At 33.7% G+C, this 20,549-nt stretch overlaps 1 protein-coding gene across 1 annotated transcript in view; it reads right to left on the bottom strand.

Moving 5' to 3' along the window:
- Nucleotides 1-20,311, bottom strand: part of NHLRC2 (NHL repeat containing 2) — a 39,082-nt gene extending 18,771 nt beyond the window's left edge. Inside the window, exons 1-3 of the mRNA XM_064595291.1 lie at nt 19,664-20,311; nt 17,564-17,685; nt 9,586-9,715 (exon numbers count right to left, since the gene is read on the bottom strand). Coding sequence (XP_064451361.1) covers nt 9,586-9,715; nt 17,564-17,685; nt 19,664-19,931 — 520 coding nt within the window. The 5' untranslated portion in view covers nt 19,932-20,311. The remainder of the gene's footprint in view (nt 1-9,585; nt 9,716-17,563; nt 17,686-19,663) is intronic.
- Nucleotides 20,312-20,549: the final 238 nt, after the last annotated feature.

The following is a 20,549-nucleotide window of genomic DNA, read 5'->3' as shown; positions in this document are numbered from 1 at the left end:
AATAAAACTGTAATTATTAGAAGATGGCGTGCTTTTAAAGCCTCTACCTTGCCAAAGGAGAGCTGTGTTGGTATCTAGCTGAGTGAAAGACCAAATCAGTTCTCCAAACAGACCAGCCTAGTTCAACCAGGGTCTACTATATGAAGGCCAAACCTCATAGTGGTAAAGTGCAAACAGTTTGTTTGGTTTTGTTCTCTGTGTACTTACTTCCTTTAGAAGCCTGAGGAACGAGAAAAAGTATAGAAGCAAAGGCTGTGTCAGATCAGGATTTCAGCGTCTTGGGATTCCCCGTGACAACTGATGGTGATGATGATGTTGACAGTGGGGAGGGGGAGGGAGTGAGGATGATGACCATCCAGAATATTTCCTATGTTTAAGGCACTGAGTTAATGAATAAGCACCTTACAGGGATTATTTCCTTAACAACTTCAGAAGTCTTATTCTTATCATCTCCATTTTACAAAGAAACTGAAATTGAAAAGGGTTAAATAATTTGTTGAAATTCACACAGCTAAACCTGGAATAATTAGTGAGTCTGAGTCCAGATTATTAGTGTTCTGATCAGAATGAAGGAAATACAGAAGTGAGCCTTGGCCCTTATGGCCAAGTCCTGCTTGGCTCATTGACTTCTCCCTCCCTCCTGCCTCTGCCCCATGGACTTAGCTCAGGCTTGAAGTACACAAGAGCATTTTCTGTGTGATCAGAAGCAGAGATCTGATCAAATGTAATCATGACTGTCTGTTCCAGGATGTGTGCCTGGGTTCACTCCTGTCCTTCCCTCCCTGTAGCCTGTGGAATAGCCTATGGCTGAATAATCTCTTACCAGGATTTTTTCCAATCCCTTGCCTTTCCATTTTTGGGTTGTTTCAGCTTATCAGCAGCTCTTTGTGACTCACAGGATGAAACTCTATGTTATAGCAAACACTTCTGCAGTACTTTGTATGGGGCCAGGCACTGTTCTAAGTGTTTCATGTATATTAACCCTCATAATTCTTGCAATAAGCTTTTGAGCTAGATCCTATTATTATCTTTAATTTAGATGAGGAAATTGAGGCATAATGAGACTAGGTAACTCGTCCAAAGTTACATAACTACTAAGATGTAAAACTAATTAGAACCCAAGCAGTCTGGCTCCAATCCATGCAACACTGCCTCTCAGGAAGTTTTTACCCAGCCTGATAATTTCCCTGAGGGCTGAAGAGTTTGTTCTTGCAGATAAAATGAGAGTTTAAAAAAAAAAAAAGAAAAGAAAAAGAAAAAGGTAGTCTGGCATTTATAATGCTTATCAAACCAACAAGAATCATATTAATAATTTATACTGTTCACCCCGCATTTTGAAATCTAAAGCACACAGTTATATCACCAAGTATGGGTATTGGTTTTGTTCCTCCTAATAAGAATGTGACAATCATGAACATTGCAATTTTAAATTAAGAGTGCACTTAGTATTATTGATTTTCAACAGTCACTTAAAAAAAAAAAAAAAAAAAGACAATGCCAAAAGCTGAAAAAGGTTTTGCGAGTATTTTAAAAGGCAAAATCTCTCATGATTGTAAGGATTAGTGAAATAATTTCAGAAGACAGGAATAAAATCAGCAAATGAAATATGAAAATAAAATTACCTGCCAATGAGGTTTTAAAAATTTGGTGTTATTTTAAGCAGCCATGGTCAAAAATAGATCCCAGTCATTAGAACCCTCTAAATAGCAACTGTGAAATTGTCCATTTGTATAAATAGTTTTTTCTACACAGTCTCTAAGCCTCCTAGGAAGCAAAACCTCATGCCATTAGGAGAAAGAAGTAAAGCCTAGCACCCCCATGGCACAGGAAAACACCAATCACAGCTGGAGAAGGGTAGGGAAAACAACAACAACAACAAAACCCTTTCTATCTCTGAGGGAGGGGCAGAGAACTATCTTTGGCCAAAGACCCCATACTGACACCAATACAAGTTTCCCACTGCTGGGGGAGCAGCAGCAAATTCCTCTAAACCACTAAGAGTTTAGCTGCCAGAGAAGGAACAGGAACAATGAAAAAGCTCCCTACCTCCTTTCATGGAGGCCCAGGCATACAGGGTCTTCCCGAGACTGAGGCTGACCAGAACAGAACACCCCGTGGCCCCTGTGCAGCCCAGGACGAAGTAAAAAACAGCAGCAATCTATCTCTTGGGATGCTGCAGAGTGCAATGTAGCAAGCCCTCTGTGGTCAGCTGTGCAGGAAAACCCCTCCAGCATGTAGGCCCCACACTAAGGCAAGGGCAGCCCACTGCTAGAGGAATTTGAGAGCTATAATAAACTGACAGTAACCACAGCAATAATAAAACTCAGACCCAGCCTAGGTTCTGATTAGATTGACTCAAACTTCCCTTACAATGGCATAAATATGCTGATTTCATCAGCCTCTACAATTCTATTCAAAATTACTGGAATATAATAAAAAATGAGAAGACACACATAAAAGCAAAGCAGAACAAAACAACCCCAAAACCAAAACCCCATTTTCAAGAAACAAAGCAATCAACAGAAACAGACTCAGAGATGACCTGAAATTTAGAACTGTATGACATGGGGTTTGAAAGAACTATACTTTCTATGTTAAAGAATCTAGAGAAAAAGGTGGCCAACATACCTAAATAGAATTTAAGCAGGTAGATGGAATCTATTAAGAAACAGTAAAATGGAAATGCTATACCAAAAAGAATCTGTGATAAAAATTCCTTCAACACACTCATCAGTTGATTAAACACAGCTGATGAAACAATATAAATAAATCAGTATAAGTTATCTGAACTGAAACACAAAAAAGAAAGAATAAAGGGTGAAATAAAAAAAACATGATACGTAAGAGTTTCTGGATAGAACATATCAGAGCCTAACATATAAGTAACTGAAATCCCAGAAAGAAGAGAAAGGAGCAGAAAACGTATTTGAAGAGATGATAGGTGAGAATTTTTCCACAAATAACAAAGGACACAAAACTACGGACTCAAGAATTCTAAGCAGGGTAACTCCTATACATATCAGTCAAACTACTGAAAACCAGAGAGAAAATCTTGATGGCAGCCATGAAGGAACTAGGAAAATAATTAGACCTCTTGTTTAAAACTCTGTAAGTTATAAGGCAGTGGAATGACATCTCCTATATAAATATAAATATATATTTTTTAAAAAGTCAATCCAGACTTGCATATGGAGTAAAAAATCTTTCAAAAATGAAGGTATGTACTTTTTCAGACATCCCACCTCCAATCCCCCACTTAAAAAAGAAAGGCCAAGAGAAATTAATGTCAGCAGACATGTGCCTCAAGAAATGTTACAGAAGTTCTCCAGGCTAAAGCAGTATTATTACAGACGGACACTTGGGATTCCAAGAAAACAGTTTGAAAACAGTTTGGCAGTTTCTTATAAAACTACACATACACTTACCATATGACCCAACAATTTCAATTCCTAAGCATCTACCCAAGAAAATAAATACGTATGTCCACATAAAAACCTGTACGCAAATGTTTATAGAGGTTTTAGTCATAATTGCCATAAACTAGAGATATCCAAAACGTCTATCAACTAGTAATTAATAAACAAATTGTGATACAGCCATACAAGTGGAATACTACTGAAAAAAAGAACTGCTGATAGAAACAACAACAGGGATGAATGTCAAAAGCACTATGCTAAATGGAAGAAGCCAGACATAAAGACTATAATGAGCAACAAGAAATAGATGATTGTTGCCAGTAGGTGGAGTGGGTGGTAGAGGTGGTAGGAGGGAGACTGAACAAGGGTCATGAGAATTTCTTGAGGTGATGGAAATATTCTATATCTTAATTGTAGTAATGGTTATAAGACTGTATATGTTTGTCAAAATACATAGAACTATACCTAATAAGGGTGATTTTCACTTTCTATAAATTATACCTCATTAACCTAAAAATTTTTATTAAAAAAATCTTAGAAATACAAAGTCAATGTGATAAAAGAATCTTCTCTCAAATTTTAAATATAAAACTATTTTAACAAAATAAAAACACAGTAGTCACATTGTATAAATTCTATGCCTCAAAAAAATCTATCATTTGATTATCTTAGAGGATTTTTTTATGGTATTTTATAGCATATTAATGGAAGTCAAAGAAGCATATTATCTAAGCACATAAGTACCAACACTAGATTTTTAGACTAGCATACTAAACAGCTAGATTTCAATCATTTAAAGTTGTATAAGAACAGCTAAATTATAAAATGCTGATTAAAGGGCCAAGGAAGGTTAATGGAATTCGGGCACATTGTCCTTTCCATAAATTATTCTAAATCAGGTAACGTCTAAAGTACTTAGAGACTAGCAGGGGTTTTGACCTTTATGATAAAAAAGCTCTTAGAAACATGGCAAAGATTCTGAAAAACTATAAATTTATTGTAGCTAGTAATTATTTTTAGTGCATTATGAAGCTCTGACCATATTCACAGTGATAATAAAACATGAACAAAGATGAAACAATCTCTTTTGTAAAAATCATTTTATGTTAATTATTTTTATGCTTTTATTACTGTGATGGCATGGGTTTGGGCTATTCGGTCACCATTTAAAATACATACATACATCTTCACATTACATGTATACTTAAAACAATCAGAGGTATTCAAGTACCTTTCCCTAATCTCCTGAGGTACGTTGTTTATTAAATGGATCCCTTGATAAGATATACATTCAGTTGTATATTTGTCCCCATTATTTTTCATTCTCTTTACCTAATCTATTGCTTTTTCTAAAAGTTCAATTTTTAACTAAACATACATACAAATGGCTACATGTTATATATATAAAGTTTAATAACTAGAAATCTATGTGCACACCACCAAGCTGAAGAAGAAGAAATTATATGAAAACCTCATGCATCCCTCCATGATCATAGCCCCTCCTTTTCCCACAAGGAACCACTGGTCTAAAAATTTGTGTTTTTCGTTTTTTTCTTTTCTTTTTTAATTTTACCACGTCTGGATGGATCTCTCAATGTACAGCTGACCCTTGAAAACAGGTCTGAACTACATGGGTCCACTTATGCCCAGATTTTTTTCAATCAGTACAGTATAGTACTGTAATTATATTTTCTCTTACGATTTTCTTAACATTTTCTTTTCTCTAGCTTACTTTTTTTGTAAGAATACAGTATATAGGGGTGCTAGGGGCTCAGTCGATTAAGCGTCTGCTTTTGGCTCAGGTCATGATTCCAGGGTCCTGGGATGGAGTCCTGCATCGGGCTCCTTGCTCAGCAGGGAGCCTGCTTCTCCCTCTGCCTCTGCTGCTCCCCCTGCTTGTGTGCTAGCTCTCTCTCTGACAAATAAAAAATCTTAAAAAAAAAGAATACAGTGTATAATACATGTAACATACAAACTATGCCTCAGTTGACTGTTTCTGTTGTTGGTACAGGAGGCTATCAGCAGTTCAGTTTTGGGGGAGTCAAAGTTACATGACGATTTTTTCCTGCAGGGTCAACTTTCTGTAAAAGAAATCATCTTGTAGTCTCTTCTGCAACTTGATTTCTTACTCAGACGCCGGCGACTTGTCTGCGGATGCTACTTTTGTAGCTGTGGCTGTTACCGGCACTGCAGGACAGCCTAATGTACGAAGACAGCACAACCCTGAATCCAGTTTTCCATGGTTTCCTCCTGATGATTCCGTCCTCTCTCAAATTCACAACTATGGTAGAATTTCAGGAATATTCTCTTCAAGTGTTAAAAAACTTAAGTTTTTACATGAACAATTTTTCTCAGCCAGTCCCCTTCAAGTTGCGTTTAATTCCCCATCTGTTTAAACCAGTTGTATGATTACATAATTTATATATACAGTGACCAATTCAGTATGAATGCAAATGGAAAGTTGTTTTTATGAAAACAAAGTTGAATACTTTGGAAAGACTCAATAAAAGCAAGTAGCCAAGTCAAATTGTTGAACTAAGTGTGGAAAGACAATTGAAAGAATAAGTTAAAAACACTGCAGCCCTCAGACTTCCTTGCAAGTGTTTCAAAATTCTCATCACATTTAAGGAAACCCAAATAGTTTATTTGGAGTGGTACAAGACTGTCAGGGGTTACGTGAAGAAAAGGCTTTGGTCCTACATCAAAAGATTGGCTTAAAAATGTACACTTACAGTTCTTAGAAGAAAGTATTTTTACTTTTATGATTCTCAGATTTTTAAAAAGATTTTTTTTTCTAAATGGACCAGTTATCATAGTCAATCACATCAGTAATGGATTCTACTCCATTTACTTCTACTTTTATTTCCACAAATGATTCAGGTAGCTTACAAAGAAATAAATACTGATAAATAAATTTAAAATAAAAAAATTGAAGCAGTAAGTAAATAGGGTAGAAAAGAAAGAGATGCAGCTGTACTCATATCAAAGAATGAATGCCATGTTTCCATTATACTTTGCTAAAGATAATTGGTCTCTAAGTTTTCTGGCAATCAGTACAACAAAACAAATACAATCAGTTATGATATTCAAATTATCAAAGAGCTTAAATCAAACTTGATACTTAGGAAAAAAAGTATTATCTATAATATAGAGATCAGAAAAAAATTTCTCTAGTAGAGAAATTTATTTCTAAGGTAATGATTGAACTACCAACAAATCCCTATAGTAAAAATCGTAATAAGTCCCATAGGACTGTGTTTTGATGAAATACATATCAAACACATATGCACACATACAGACATAAATGTGTTGACACATTTTTAAATGAATGACATGATGCCAAAATACTATTTAGTAAAAACAATTTTAAGAACAAATATTCTGTAATCCAATTTCCCTAAACTCTGACAATATACATTAATCCAGGATTAGATTTTAGAGTAATTATTGAAAGCAGTGGCTCTTAAAATGATTTTGGGTAATGTACTCTAAAATTCTGATGAAAATCTGACCAATTCCCCCAAATCTTATATAGAATTTCTGAGAAGTTTAAGAATCTCAAAAAACCTAACCAGGAATGCCTGGGGTATATGACTCAAGGTTAAAAACTCTTGGACTAGAGTCGTCATTATGATTATAGGTCCTTCATAAAGTGCTTGAAAACCATTTTCTCTGAGCATTTTGAGAGGTGTTAAGCTTAAGTGCATTCAAGATTACTCCTTTTGCCAAGTACCTGGAGCGAAGCTATTCTAAGCTCTAAGTGAAATGCAGAGCCATATGCTCTTAATGATCTGTTGAGCTAAGGTAGGACTCACCACTTCCTTTACTGAGAACTGAGCTTAATAAAGACATAAGTCTCAGCACATTATTCAGTTGGAAGCTTGTCTATAGACCCAAGCTTGTCTATAGACCCAAGCTTGTCTATAGACCCAAGATTTTCCTTAGAAAGCAATCTGGGTGCATTCTCAATGGGAAATAAACAACCAGAGATTCCATGCTATAAAGTATGAAAAACTTTTAGCCTAGAAAAAATGCTTAAATAAATCCAACTAAATAAAGTATCCAGTAAAGTACACCCTGTTTTTAAGCAATGTAATATCTGATTTATGTGACAGAATGAATTACTAGTCTTAATTCTTCACTCCTCTGTTGTACTATTACACATTCATACCCTTTTTTTTTTTTTTTTTTTTTTTTTTTTTTTAGATTTTATTTATTTGACAGAGAGAGAGAGAGCACAAGTAGGCAGAACAGCAGGGAGAGGGAGAGGAAGAAGCAAGCTCTCCACTGAGCAGGGAGCCTGACGCGGGGCTCGATCCCAGGACCCTGGGATCATGACCCGAGCCGAAGGCAGCCGCTTAACCGACTGAGCCACCCAGGCGCCCCTACACATTCATACCCTTACCAGAGCCTCACTGTAGGCAAAGTGTGTATCCCTGCCCCATGACTTTGGGCTTAGTCATGTGACATGCTTAATAACAGTCGGTAAGCAGTTAAGACATGAGCAAAGGGTTCAAATGTGTTTAACTGGGCTTACTCTCTTGTGCTCCTGCCTTCTGACAAAAGAATATGCTTCAGACAGCTATTGGTTCAAGGAGGTTGAGAAACAGGGTAGATCTAGACCCAAGAAACAGCCTGGAACCAAGCCCAGGCTTAGCCTTGATCAGCTGAACCCCAATCCTATATAAGAGTAAGAAATAAAGGTTTAGGTTTGTGTGAGTTTGGGATGATTTCTTATGAACTGTTATTGTGGCAATTACTAACAAATACAGTACATACAAGTTGTAGGTTGCAAAATGTAAATATCTATAAATGAATTGCTATGTGCACTATTAGCTTTAAGTTCCCAGGGGCTTACATGCTAAGGGGAGAAAAAAATTTGTTTTCCCATGAGGGAGGGTGACAGTATAGCAAAGTAACAATTCTCATCCACTTTGACTATTTTACTGAGAGAGATGTTTCAGACTATTTTTCTGTCTATAAGGTTTATGTTCAAATAGCTCAGTGTATCAAAGGCAAGGAGGCAGGACGGACAGATAAGTCCTGGTGGGGATGAGTATTTTTAACCCTGAAATTATTTAGAATTGGCCATGCATGGCGACAAAAAGACTGAACTGTAGCTGGTTTTACTACTGTTTTAAAATTCTCTGCATATATCCCCTTATTGATTGATTGTGCCTGGGACACACTGCTCCCCTCCCTTCCCAACTCCTTCTCCCTGTGAGCCACTAAAACAACTCATGACTATCAGGACACAGAATTCCCAAAATAAAAGTCTCAAAAGTAACTTATGCAAAATACCTAAGTTATTATTAAGTGCAGTAGTACCAGAAGTTCATTCAATTATTTTATGAATATTAAAAGCTTTATAAAGTTAATCACAATGGAAAAAATTAAGGTCTCTGAATTATAACCAGATTAACATCACAATAGGAAATTATCTCAAATGTAAAGCCATTAAACTAAGCTGGTGCTTATTCACTCTATAATTCAGATCATACAAACCACTTAGTACCAAATTCCATTTTCAATGTATTCTACTAACTTTCTTTATTCATTACTTTGGTTTTAGATGTGTAGATGTGTAACTATCTCAGAAGCACTGAAGGCCAATGAAAAATAAGTACTAATGCTCCAAGATGATTTCTAGTCAATTAATACAGGTAATAAAGATTATAAAGACAATATAAATCTCATTATCAATACCTATATAATTCAGTAAAGTTTTTTTTAATTACCCAAATGGAGCTATCACATTTCAATACAAATTTTAATAATCTAAAAAAAGCACTATCATTTCTTGATTTCAAATTAAATAAAAAGGCACTGTTAAACAGCACAGTTCATGAATAATCATTTCAAGTTCTGAAACTACAATCTTTCCAATTTAAGAATATTCAGAACTATATTAATTGGAAACTACAACTAAGACAAAATTCTTTAGCATTAGAGTAATATATAGTTTACTTGTGTATAAAATATAATCTGTAATGTTATATATAACAATATTGCCGGCTTTATTTTTACACAATAAATCCCACCATAGGTAATAAAATTATAAAATAACTAGCAATTAGAATTAATCCAAACGAATGTCCCCAGAATATTTTAAAAATCTTACATTTGTTAAGCAAAGTTTACTTATATTTAGTATTAAAAGTTTACATACCTGACGTTCCAAAAACTACATCCCAAGGAGAACTAATGGGTTGTTCTTCTCCTTGAGCTCCACCTTCTTTATCTGTACCTTGAATTCCAATGCCAGCTACAGTGCTCACCATCTCAGCTTCTAGATCAATCTATAAAAATTAACACATTTTATGCAATGCATGTTACTTTTGTTTTTTTCCTTTTGGTACATGAAGATTTCCAATAGAACATATAGAAAGTTTTTGCAACACAAATACTCTTTAAAAAAAAAAAAAAAGCTAAAAAAAAAGGGCTAATCAAGTATAGGATGAGCTTGTTATTCAAATGCACAAAACTCAGTCCTTTTCATTTCCCCACCCATCCATTCCCCCCTTCCTCATCACTGGCCTCTACCAGGATTGGTGTTGATGTCATCTTAACTATAAAATATGTTAAAGTGAAATTTGAAATTTCAAAGCAAAATCTAGAAAGATGCAAGTTTCTTAAAATTAAATGTATTTCAATTATGCTTGACTAGTAATTGACAAATATAGAGCTTAATATGTGCTAGGCACTGATCCAATAATCATCCATCCATCCATCCTCATAATAACCTATGACTGTGATTTTGATTAATATTGAGGAAACTGAGGCACAGATCATAAAGCAGCTTTCCCAAGATCCCACAGCTAGTAAGTCAAAGCTCTGGGATTTAAACCCAGGCAGTTCTAGCTCTACTACATTATACTGCCTCTACTTTATAAACTGAAATAATGAAATCTACTGAAAAAAAGATGCTTGGTTTCATCTCCTGAGATCCTTCCACCAACATTTTATCATGAAAATTACCAAACAAACATAAAAGTTGAAAGAATTTTGCAGCAAACATCCATACACCCACTACCTCCTATCAACACTTCACGTACTTGCTTTATCACATCTTACTGAGCTATCAATCCCTCAATCCATTTACACTTTTGGATGCATTTCAAAGTAAACTGTAAACATCAGTACACTGACCTTAAGTATCTCAGCATGCTTGAAATTAACAAGAGTTCCATATTTTTTCAGGTCCATTTTCTTTTTTGGAGCCAAAACTTACAATGAAATGCGCATACCTTAAATGTTCTATTCAATGAATTCTCATAAATGCATTAATCTGTGTAGCCTCAACTTACATAAAGAAATCAAATGTTATCTTCACTCTGTATGTCCCCTTAAGCCTCCTTCCAATCACTCCTACCCCCAGAGGCAAAGAGTATTGTTTTTCCATCATAGATCAGTTGTATCTCTTCCGGAATTTCAGATAAACTGAATCAAACAATATGGACTCTTGTGCGTGAGGCTTCTTTGACTTAACAGGTTTCTGAGATTTATTCATACATAAGTAGTTTGTTCCTTTTTCCTGCTGAGCAGTATTCCATGATAGGAATATACCACAGTTTATTTACTTATTTTCCTACTGATGGATACCTGGACTATTTCCAGTTTGGGGGGGTTCAAATAGAGTTGCTCTCAATATTGTTGTATAAGTCTTTTGCTGAAGGTATCTTTTCACTTCTCTTGTGTACATACCCAGGACTATTAACTGCCGTGTTATAGGGCAGTTATAGGATTAGTTTGATTAAAAACAAAAAACAAAAAACAAAACTGCCAGAAGGTTTTTTTCTCAGTGGTCTATCATTTCTGTATTTTCTCCAACGATGTATGCAAGTTCCAATTGCTCCACATCCTTGCCTTGCCAAACTATGGTGTCATCAGTCGTTCTTTCTTTTTTTTGTCAGTCAATTTTAACCATTATGGTGGATGTATTTCATTATGCTATCACTTTGCATTTCCTTTTTAACCTGTGATGTTGATTACTTTATGGGTTTGTGGTCATTCTTACATCTTTTGAAAAAGGTCTGTTCAAATCTTTGCCCATTTTTTATTTGTAGGAAACTTTATATTTCACGGATCTTAGTCCCTTCAGGTATGTTTTGTAAATTTTTGCAACTAATTTCTGACAGCCTGTAGCTTGTCTTCATTTTAACAGTAAATTTTAATAAGTTTTAAATTTTGATAAATTCAAATCTATCATTTTTTTCTTTTATAATTGTTTCTATGTCCTGTCTTTGAGAAAACTTTGCCTACCTGCAAGTCACAAAAATTCTCATGTTTTCTTCTAAAAACTTTATGGTTTAACATTTACATTTAGGGCTGTGATGCATATTGAATTGGTTTGTAATATGATGTGTGAGGTAGAGGTCATATTTCTTTTTTTTCCCCATATGAGTATGTAGTTGTTCAAGCACAATATGCAGAAATGACTTTCCTTTCTCCCTTGATTACTTTGATGCTTTTTGAAAAATCAAATAACTGTGTAGGTATGCGGTTACTTCTAGACATTCCATTCTTTTTTATTGAAATACACATCTATCCTTATAAAAGTATCACACTGTCTTGACTACTGTAGCATTATAGTAAGTCTTTAAATCACACAGTGTGTCTTTTAACTTTGTTTTTCCAAGATTGTTTTAGGGATAATAAATCCTTTGTTTTGCAACCTCCATGTAAAATATCGGAGTCCGCTTGTCAAGCCTGATGGACTTTTCATTGAGATTGCATTGAATCCACAGATCAATTTGGAGAGAATGGATATCTTAATATTGAGCCTTCCAATCCAATTATTGGATTAATTTTTCTCAGCAATGATAAATTTATTCTATGTATTTTTTTATTACTGTAAATAAAATTTTAAAATTCTAACCTAATTGACTATTACTAGTATATAAAATATACTTTGTCGATCTTTTTATACTGACATTGTATTCTGCAACCCTCCTAAATTCACTTATCAAGTAGCTTTTCTCATAGATTTCTTAAAATTTTCTATGTATGTGACATGCAATTGGCAAATAAAGACAGTTCTTTTTCAGCCTGTATGCCTTTTCTCTTTCTTGCCTTATTACAATGGCGAGTACTTCCAGTATAATTTTTAATAGGTATGGTGAAAATGGGGATCCTTGCCTGGTTCCCAATCTTGGAGGAAAAGCATTCAATAATTTGCATTAAGCATAGCTATAAGCTTCTTGTAGATGCCCTTTATCATATTGAAGATGTTCATTTACATTTCAAGTTTACTAATTTTATCATAAATAGAAAAACATTTAAAAACATTTAATACCTAATCTAGCAATCATATGGTTATTATCTTTTATTCTGTTACTGTGGTGAATTACATTTAGTTATGCAGTACCCTCTTGCATTATTTTTAGTGGCTGTTCTATAATCTCCTGAAATTGTAAAGAATATTCATCAATGTAACCTTATTTGTATTTTACTGAACCCAATCTGCAAAAATACAATAGGCAGCTAGGGATGGGTCCTTGAAATATATCTTGATTTAAGAAATGTATCAAAGACTTATTATGATAATTCCTCTTGCAAAAAGCCACAGGTCCAGGTGATGTTACAGGGAAGTTTTATGAATATTCAAAAACCATTAATTCCTAAGTTAGACAAATTATTCCAAAAAACAGAAAAAGAGTGAAAACTAATTAGCTTATTTGATGAAGTTGGTGTGACCTTGATTCCAAATCAGGTGAGAACAGCATAAGAAAATACAGAGCCATTTAATTTATGAACATGAATTTTAAAATATTTAATTTGGGATAATCAAGTCCAACTTGACTTTTTAAAAGAATTCATGATTAGGAAAGATTTATCCCGGGAATAAAAAGGTGACTGAACAACAAAAATCTATTAACTCATTACATCAAGGCACCAAGGGCAAAAAACTATATAATTATTTCAATAAATGTAGAAAATGCATTTAATAAAATTATATAATAAAATAATTCTTAGTAACCAGGAAAGTTTAACCTCATGAATAATTTTATTTCCCAAAGTTATAAAAAACATTACACTTCTGGAGAAAATCTACTCCCTTTAAGATTATGAGCATGACAAGATATCCACTATTACTGCTAATATTTAAAGGCATTTGAGGTTCTTGCCAACAATAAAAGAAAACAAGATGTGTAAAAATAAGAAGGGAAAAGACAAAACTCCCATTTGTTTTGGCAGACAATATAATTATTTATATGAGAAACAAACAGGATTTTACAGGAATGGATGGGCTAATCCTAAAATTTATATGGAATTGCAAGGGATTCAGAACAGTCACAACAATGCTGAAAAAGAAGAAAGTGAGAGGATTCCTACTTCCTGATTTCAAAACTTATTAAAAGCTACTGCTATCAAAACAGTGTGGTAGAGGCATAAGAACTGATATATAGGTCAATGGAATAGACTTGAAAATCCAGAAATAAACCCATGCAGGTATGAATAATTATTTTCCACAAAGTTGCCAAGACTACTCAATGGAGAAAAAACAGTCTCTTCAGTACACGATTCTGGGATAACTGGATATCCATATTCAAAAGAATGAAGTTGGACCCCTACCTCACATCATATAAAAAATAAATAAATTCAAAATGGAGCAAAGACTGAACTGTAAGAGCCATAACTATCAAACTCTCAGAAGAAAACATAGGAGTAAATCTTCATGATCTTGCATTTGGCAATGTAATTGTACATAGGACACCAAAAGCATAAGCAATGAAAGAAAAAAATTGGGAATCATCAAGATTTAAAACTCTGTACATCAAAAGATATGATTAAGAAAGTGAAAATGACAACCCACAGAATGTGACAAAGTATTTGAAAAATCACATATCCCATAAGGGATTTGTATCTAGAATGTATAAAGAACTCTTACAACTCAACAAGAAATGCAACCAAGTTAAAAAACAGGTAAAGAATCTGAACACTTTTCAAAGGAAGATATACAAGTGATCCATAAGGATGGGAACAGATGCTTGACATCTTTACTCATTAGGGAAATTATTATCAAAACCACAGAGAGGCCAAGTCATACCTAGTAGGAGGGCTAGAACTTAAAAAATGGAAAATAACAAATAATGGTGAAGATAGGGAGAAAATGGAACCCACAAATATTGCAGGTAGAAATGTAAAATGGTACCACCACTATGGAAAAGTTTAGCAGTTTCTTAACAAGTTAAACATAAAATAGAAAACATATAGCTCAACAATTCCTTTACTTAGGTATCTACCAAGAGAAATGAAAATGTACGTTTACACAAAATTCTTATATGAATTCATTACAACCAAATATTGGAAACACACTAAATGTCTATCAACTGGTGGAAAAAATGTGGTATATCTATACGATGGAATGCTATTCAGCAATACAAAAGAATAAACTACTGATATGCTACATCATAGTTGAACTTCAAAAACATTGCTCAGAATACAAGCAGACAGACAAAAAGGCCATATATTATATGATTCTATATCTATGACATGTTCAAAAGAGGCAAATTTATAGACAGAGAGTAGATTAGGGCTGGGCCTGAAAATAGGTATTAACTGTAATTGGGCAGGAGGGTTCTTACAGGGGACTGAAAATGTTCTAAAAACAATTTATGGCTATGGTTGTACAACTTGCTAAATTTCCTAAGAATTCTTGAATTATATACTTGAAATGAGTGCTATGTAAAATATATCACAATAAAGTTGTTAGAAAAACACACGCAAATACATTTGTACATATACAAATAGAAAGATTTGAATTAAATGTGCCAGAATGGCTGCCTATAGGTTGTGTTTATGTAGGGGAATAGCAGGGGGAATGAGAGTGGAGCTAAAAAGGAATTTATAAATTACTAAAGAAATTATTCTAAACAAGAGTCAGGTCTGCATGTAACAATGATATTTGTGAAATATGAACATATGATCAATCCTCTGCAAATGAGGTCTTAAACAAAAGTAAATTACAGTAAATATTTTTATATATTTAAAAAGAGAAGAAATAATTCCATCTCACTTCTTTTTTTTGTAGACATTAAACTAAGTCATATAATTTAAAAATAAGTTCATGTAACCTAAATTTTTGTGATTATGCTACTTAAAAAGTATTTGAAATGCAATGAATACTCTAAAACCCATTAAGTTCTTTTTTTTCTTAGTTAAAAACTTTATTATGTTATGTTAATCCCCATACATCACTAGTTTTTGATGTAGTGTTCCATGATTCATTGTTTGCGTATAACACCCAGTGCTCCATGCAGAACGTGCCCTCTTTAATACCCATCACCAGGCTAACCCATCCTCCCACCTCTCTCCCCTCTAGAACCCTCATAAAACCCATTAAGTTCTAAAGCAAGAGAAAAACATAGAATTAAAAAAAGACAAGTATACCCTGAATGTTGTGGGCTATATATCTTACTACTTCAACACCTGGTTAGATATCCATGACACTATGATGAATTACAGAAGCAGACAACCCTGAAAATACAATGATGAAGAAACACTGACCTTTAAGGATTTGGTAACAACAGAAAGGCATTTTTTCCCAAAGTAGGAAATCATGACACACCATAAAATCATTAGTCCTACAAAAAGTTCTGCCTAAAAAGGGCTCTTTTGTCAAATAAATTTAGAAATACTGCACATATATCCCCCCACTAATGTATTCACAATATATTAACATATTAAAGTCTCTAAGAACAAAGTCTCCGAGACCTTTAAAGAATAAATCTGCTTTAATTAACAAATCCACAAAATCCTTGCCTCATATAACATGTTTTCATATTAAGAGAAATACACACTTGAGAAAATATTTCACTAAATAGGTTATTTGCTCAAAAATTCATTCAACAAATACCTACTGAACACTTATAATGGGCCAGCCCCTATTCTAGGTGCTTAAGATTTCAGCAGTAAAAACAAATTTCATGACCTCATTGAAATTTACCTTACAGTGGTATTACAAGTTCTACACATGTTTTTTCCTATTATTTTACATGATAACATTGCCAAATGGGCACAAATATTAATACAGAAAAAAACTGAGAAAAGCAAGGAAATATCTGAAATAATGTGTTTTGGCAGGATGGGTTAGATGAACTTAATTATTTTCTAAATAGACAGCAACTTAAAGGCCAATGGATTATAGCCAAAATATTCATTAATATGAAATGTTTAAAATAAGTACTTCTACAATGGGATACTATGTAGTCATATCATTCATGTGACTAATATGGAAAACAAATTTAAAAGAACTGCAGAAGATTATGTATGTACAATATGATTTCATATTTTTATGAAATTTAAAAAAGGATTCTCTAGAGACAGTCTTTTAAATATAAATTTATTTGTATAGGAATAGAAAATTACTGAAAAGACAAAAATTTTAACAATGGTTAGTTATCTCTAGGGAGCTAGAATAGATGGTACAAGCCTTTTTTTACCTTTATGTATTAATTCATGCTTAATAAAAAAGATCATATATAACTTTTATAATGAGGTAAAACAAGGGGTGCCTGGGTGGCTCAGTTGGTTAAGCATCTGCCTTTGGCTCAGGTCATGATCTCAGGGTCCTGGGATTGAGTCCCGCATCGAGCTCCCTGCTCAGCAGGTAAGTCTGCTTCTCCCTTTCCCTCTGCCTCCTCCCTGCTGCTCGTGCTCTGTCTCTGTCTGTCTCTCTCTCAAATAAATAAATTAAATCTTTAAAAATTTTAAAAAATGAGGTAAAACAAATTTTAAGACTGACTGGTAAGTATTTCCAGGCAAAGCATTAGAGCTGAAGGGTGGTGGGAGTGGTATGATTTTTTTCCTAGGTTTGAGAAAATTTAACTGAAAAAAGGACAAAGCATCACTCTATAAACAGTGGTAGGAAAATACTGCAAAATGAGGAGCTTTGGGGTGATTAGGCACTTTGAAACAAAGATAAAAAAAAAAAAAGACTTGATTGATAGGTTTGTCTTCTGTGACTACTACAGGAAAACAAGATACCTAAGAATAAAACTAAAGCAGTCCTCTGAAAAAAACTGAATAAGGAGGATTTGAAGTGTTTAAGTATCACCCTCTCATTCCAAAAATTTAATGTAGCAAGTAAATACCATTTTTTTCTGATTAGAAGTATTAAAACTTTACTTAGAATTGAAAATTACCTTTCTTATAAGGTGGTTTTCAGTATCTGCTACGTAGATGATATTATTCCTTATGGCTACACCCTGTGGTGAATTAAAAGTTGACTCTGAAAATATTCCATCTTTTCTTCCAGGGTTGGGTCCTAAAAGAAAGATAGCCACAAGACAATTTTTTTCCACTTAAAAAGTTATCTCATAGTAACCCCCCCCAAATATTTTTTTTTCCTTTATTTTCTTTTTTATTGTATCTATACGGGAAGATGGATGTTAGCTGAACCTCTTGTGGTAATCATTTTACAAAGTAAATAAATCAAACCAAAATAAATAAATAAAATTTATATTTAAAGCTGGGATTTTAATATAAATAGCATACTTTCACCTAAAAACAATTTCCCAAGATAAGTTTTTCTCAAGAGTAAGTTTTGCTAATGATAGGGCTTACTGGATAATGGTTACTTTAGGAGCATATATCAGAAGAGAATATATTTTTTAAACTATCTTAATTATCTATTACCTAGACTAGAAAGAGTTAAAAATAATTTTAATCTTTTCACATCTAGATGAATGACTTTTAACAATTTTGGGAGATATACTCCTTTGATAATACAATGAAAATTATGAACCCTTTCCTTAGAAAAATATATATGCCCATAAGATGTCACAAACAATTTCAAGGGGTTCATAGATCCTGAGGGCCATTCAAGCATTTAATAGTCTATGTACCCCAGGTTAAGAAACCTTCATATTTACTATTTCACTTTGCCACAAAGTTCTGTAATATCCTATAAACACTTGGAGAGACAAAGAGTGATTCTGGTCTAATGGCCTACTTCTCAGCTTCTCTAATACATGCAGAGTTTCAGGGGTGGAGAGTATACAACATAAAAACATGTAACTGTTATTTCTATGACCAGACAATAAGCCATTCAAAGCCTCTAAGTCAGCACTCCCAAACTATGCTTTGCAGAACTCTACTGTCCTAGACGTTAGAGAAGTAGTATAATGTAGTGGCTAGGAATATGAACTCAAGAATCCCAGTGACTTAGTTTAAGCTCTACCTCTTCCTAGCTGATGATCTAAACCAGTTCTTTATATCTCAGTTTCTCTTCTGTAAAATGGAACTAATAATATACCTACCTCATAGCATTGTGAGGACTAAATTAATACAGGTAAAGTGCTTAGAATAATGCCAGGCATATATATGTTTGCTATTATTACTATCATTAATAATACTATTATTGTTGTTAATGGGAGCTCCCTGTGGGGAAAAAAGGGAGAGTATCATGGTCCCTTTAGATTGGAATACATTGTATAGTATAACCTCTCTTGAATATTCATGAGGTACATAAGCAGAGTAAGAGATGGAATCAGTGACACCACCGCCAACAAATGTCTCTTAAACAGATCTAACCAATGTTTCCTCATTGTATCTGACCATAGAATTTTTAAAAATTATTGTAGAATAACTTTTAATTTATCACAAGATACCATTATCCCTAAAAACATGTTTGGGAAAGGTAGCTTGCTGCTGGTTTTTCTGTTTAACAAAGGAAAATACTCATTTACAGCATTTTGAAAACTCTACCATTAAAAACCTTTTAACCATTTAAATCAACCTACTACAACAGATAATTTTTAAGCAACAATTCTCATAACTGCTTGTCATCAACCCAAACATCAAGTTGCTGAAACAAAAAAAACCATAAAACATATACTCTAACAAAAATGAAAAAGAAGAAATGTGAAAAATTCAAGAGCTAGGGGAACAATATCTAGGCATCCTAAGAATAGCACCAGGGCTTAGGAATAAGACTAGTTTATTTGCATTAGGAATGCAGATACCCCTACTTTATATACTAATGCTGCATATGTTACTAAAGCAGGATTGCAAAGAGATGAAATACTCTTCTCTTTGACTATTATGTTACTAGATGTCAATTCAGTCTGAGTAATCAGGATTAATAAGAACGTACTTAACAGATTTTATTGACTATGTAGATGTCAGTAAGAGCCTGTTTTAGATCTAAAACCAGGGTGATAAATTTCAATTTTAATACATTTCCTTGAACTATTTTTTTACTATAAAATATATTATGTATCATAATTAGAAGCAAACTTTACCTCCAATGCTGTACTGAATTTGTCCATTCTTCCAGACGACCAAAATTCTATGATGTCCAGTGTCTGCTATTACCAATCTATTAGAAACATGGTCTACTGTTACTTTGCCAGGGAACAGCAATGGTGAAGGTGGCAAAGAATCTTTATATAGTTTTACTTCAATTTTATTATCTCTGATCTGTCCCTTGTCTTTATAATACTTTAAAGCTATGGAAGTATATAAAAATAATTTATCTTTGTGTCCCTCTCCAATCAAAGAAAATAACATATTTCCACGGGGTCCAAGTATGACCAGAGTTGGCCAGCAGGAAATTTCTAGTTCTTGCCAAAGACTGGCATCTGCATCATTAACCACAGGGTGGGTGATGTTGTATCGAAGAACAGCGCTCTTAATGTTATCCAGGACTTTTTCATTTGGAAACTTAGCCGAGTGAACACCAACAATCAGAAGACCATCTAAATGGGAAAAATTATAAGTTAAATGTTATAAAGTATTAAAGTTTGAATGTCACCATTCACACATTAGGTTATGGGTCATTAATAAACAGTCCAGAGTTTTTATTTTTTTAAAGGGCAGAACTAAAATAGTGTTTTCAACTGCATTTAAACACACATATAAAAAAAATTAACATTTGAATCTCATGACAATCTTGATAACTACATAAAAATACATATGATCAAAGTCATGTGGCTATTTCAGGACTGAACCTCTTTGTGTCCTGTATCTAGACAAATTTTTAAAAAATACATTAACTTCTTACGGAGATATTGAAATACTGTTATTATTTCCCCACCTATTATTAGCCCCTTTGAAATTCATAGTGACTATGACTGCTTTTTGCTAGTATTTATTGTCCTATTATCCTCTTAGATTTTTCTGGCCTAC

This window comes from Mirounga angustirostris, unplaced genomic scaffold (genome assembly GCF_029215605.1).
Source record: "Mirounga angustirostris isolate CCGP_5_RB_7025 unplaced genomic scaffold, mMirAng1.0.hap1 SCAF_6, whole genome shotgun sequence".
NCBI classification, from domain to species: domain Eukaryota; kingdom Metazoa; phylum Chordata; class Mammalia; order Carnivora; family Phocidae; genus Mirounga; species Mirounga angustirostris.
This window is presented reverse-complemented; position numbering and strand designations above follow the sequence as displayed.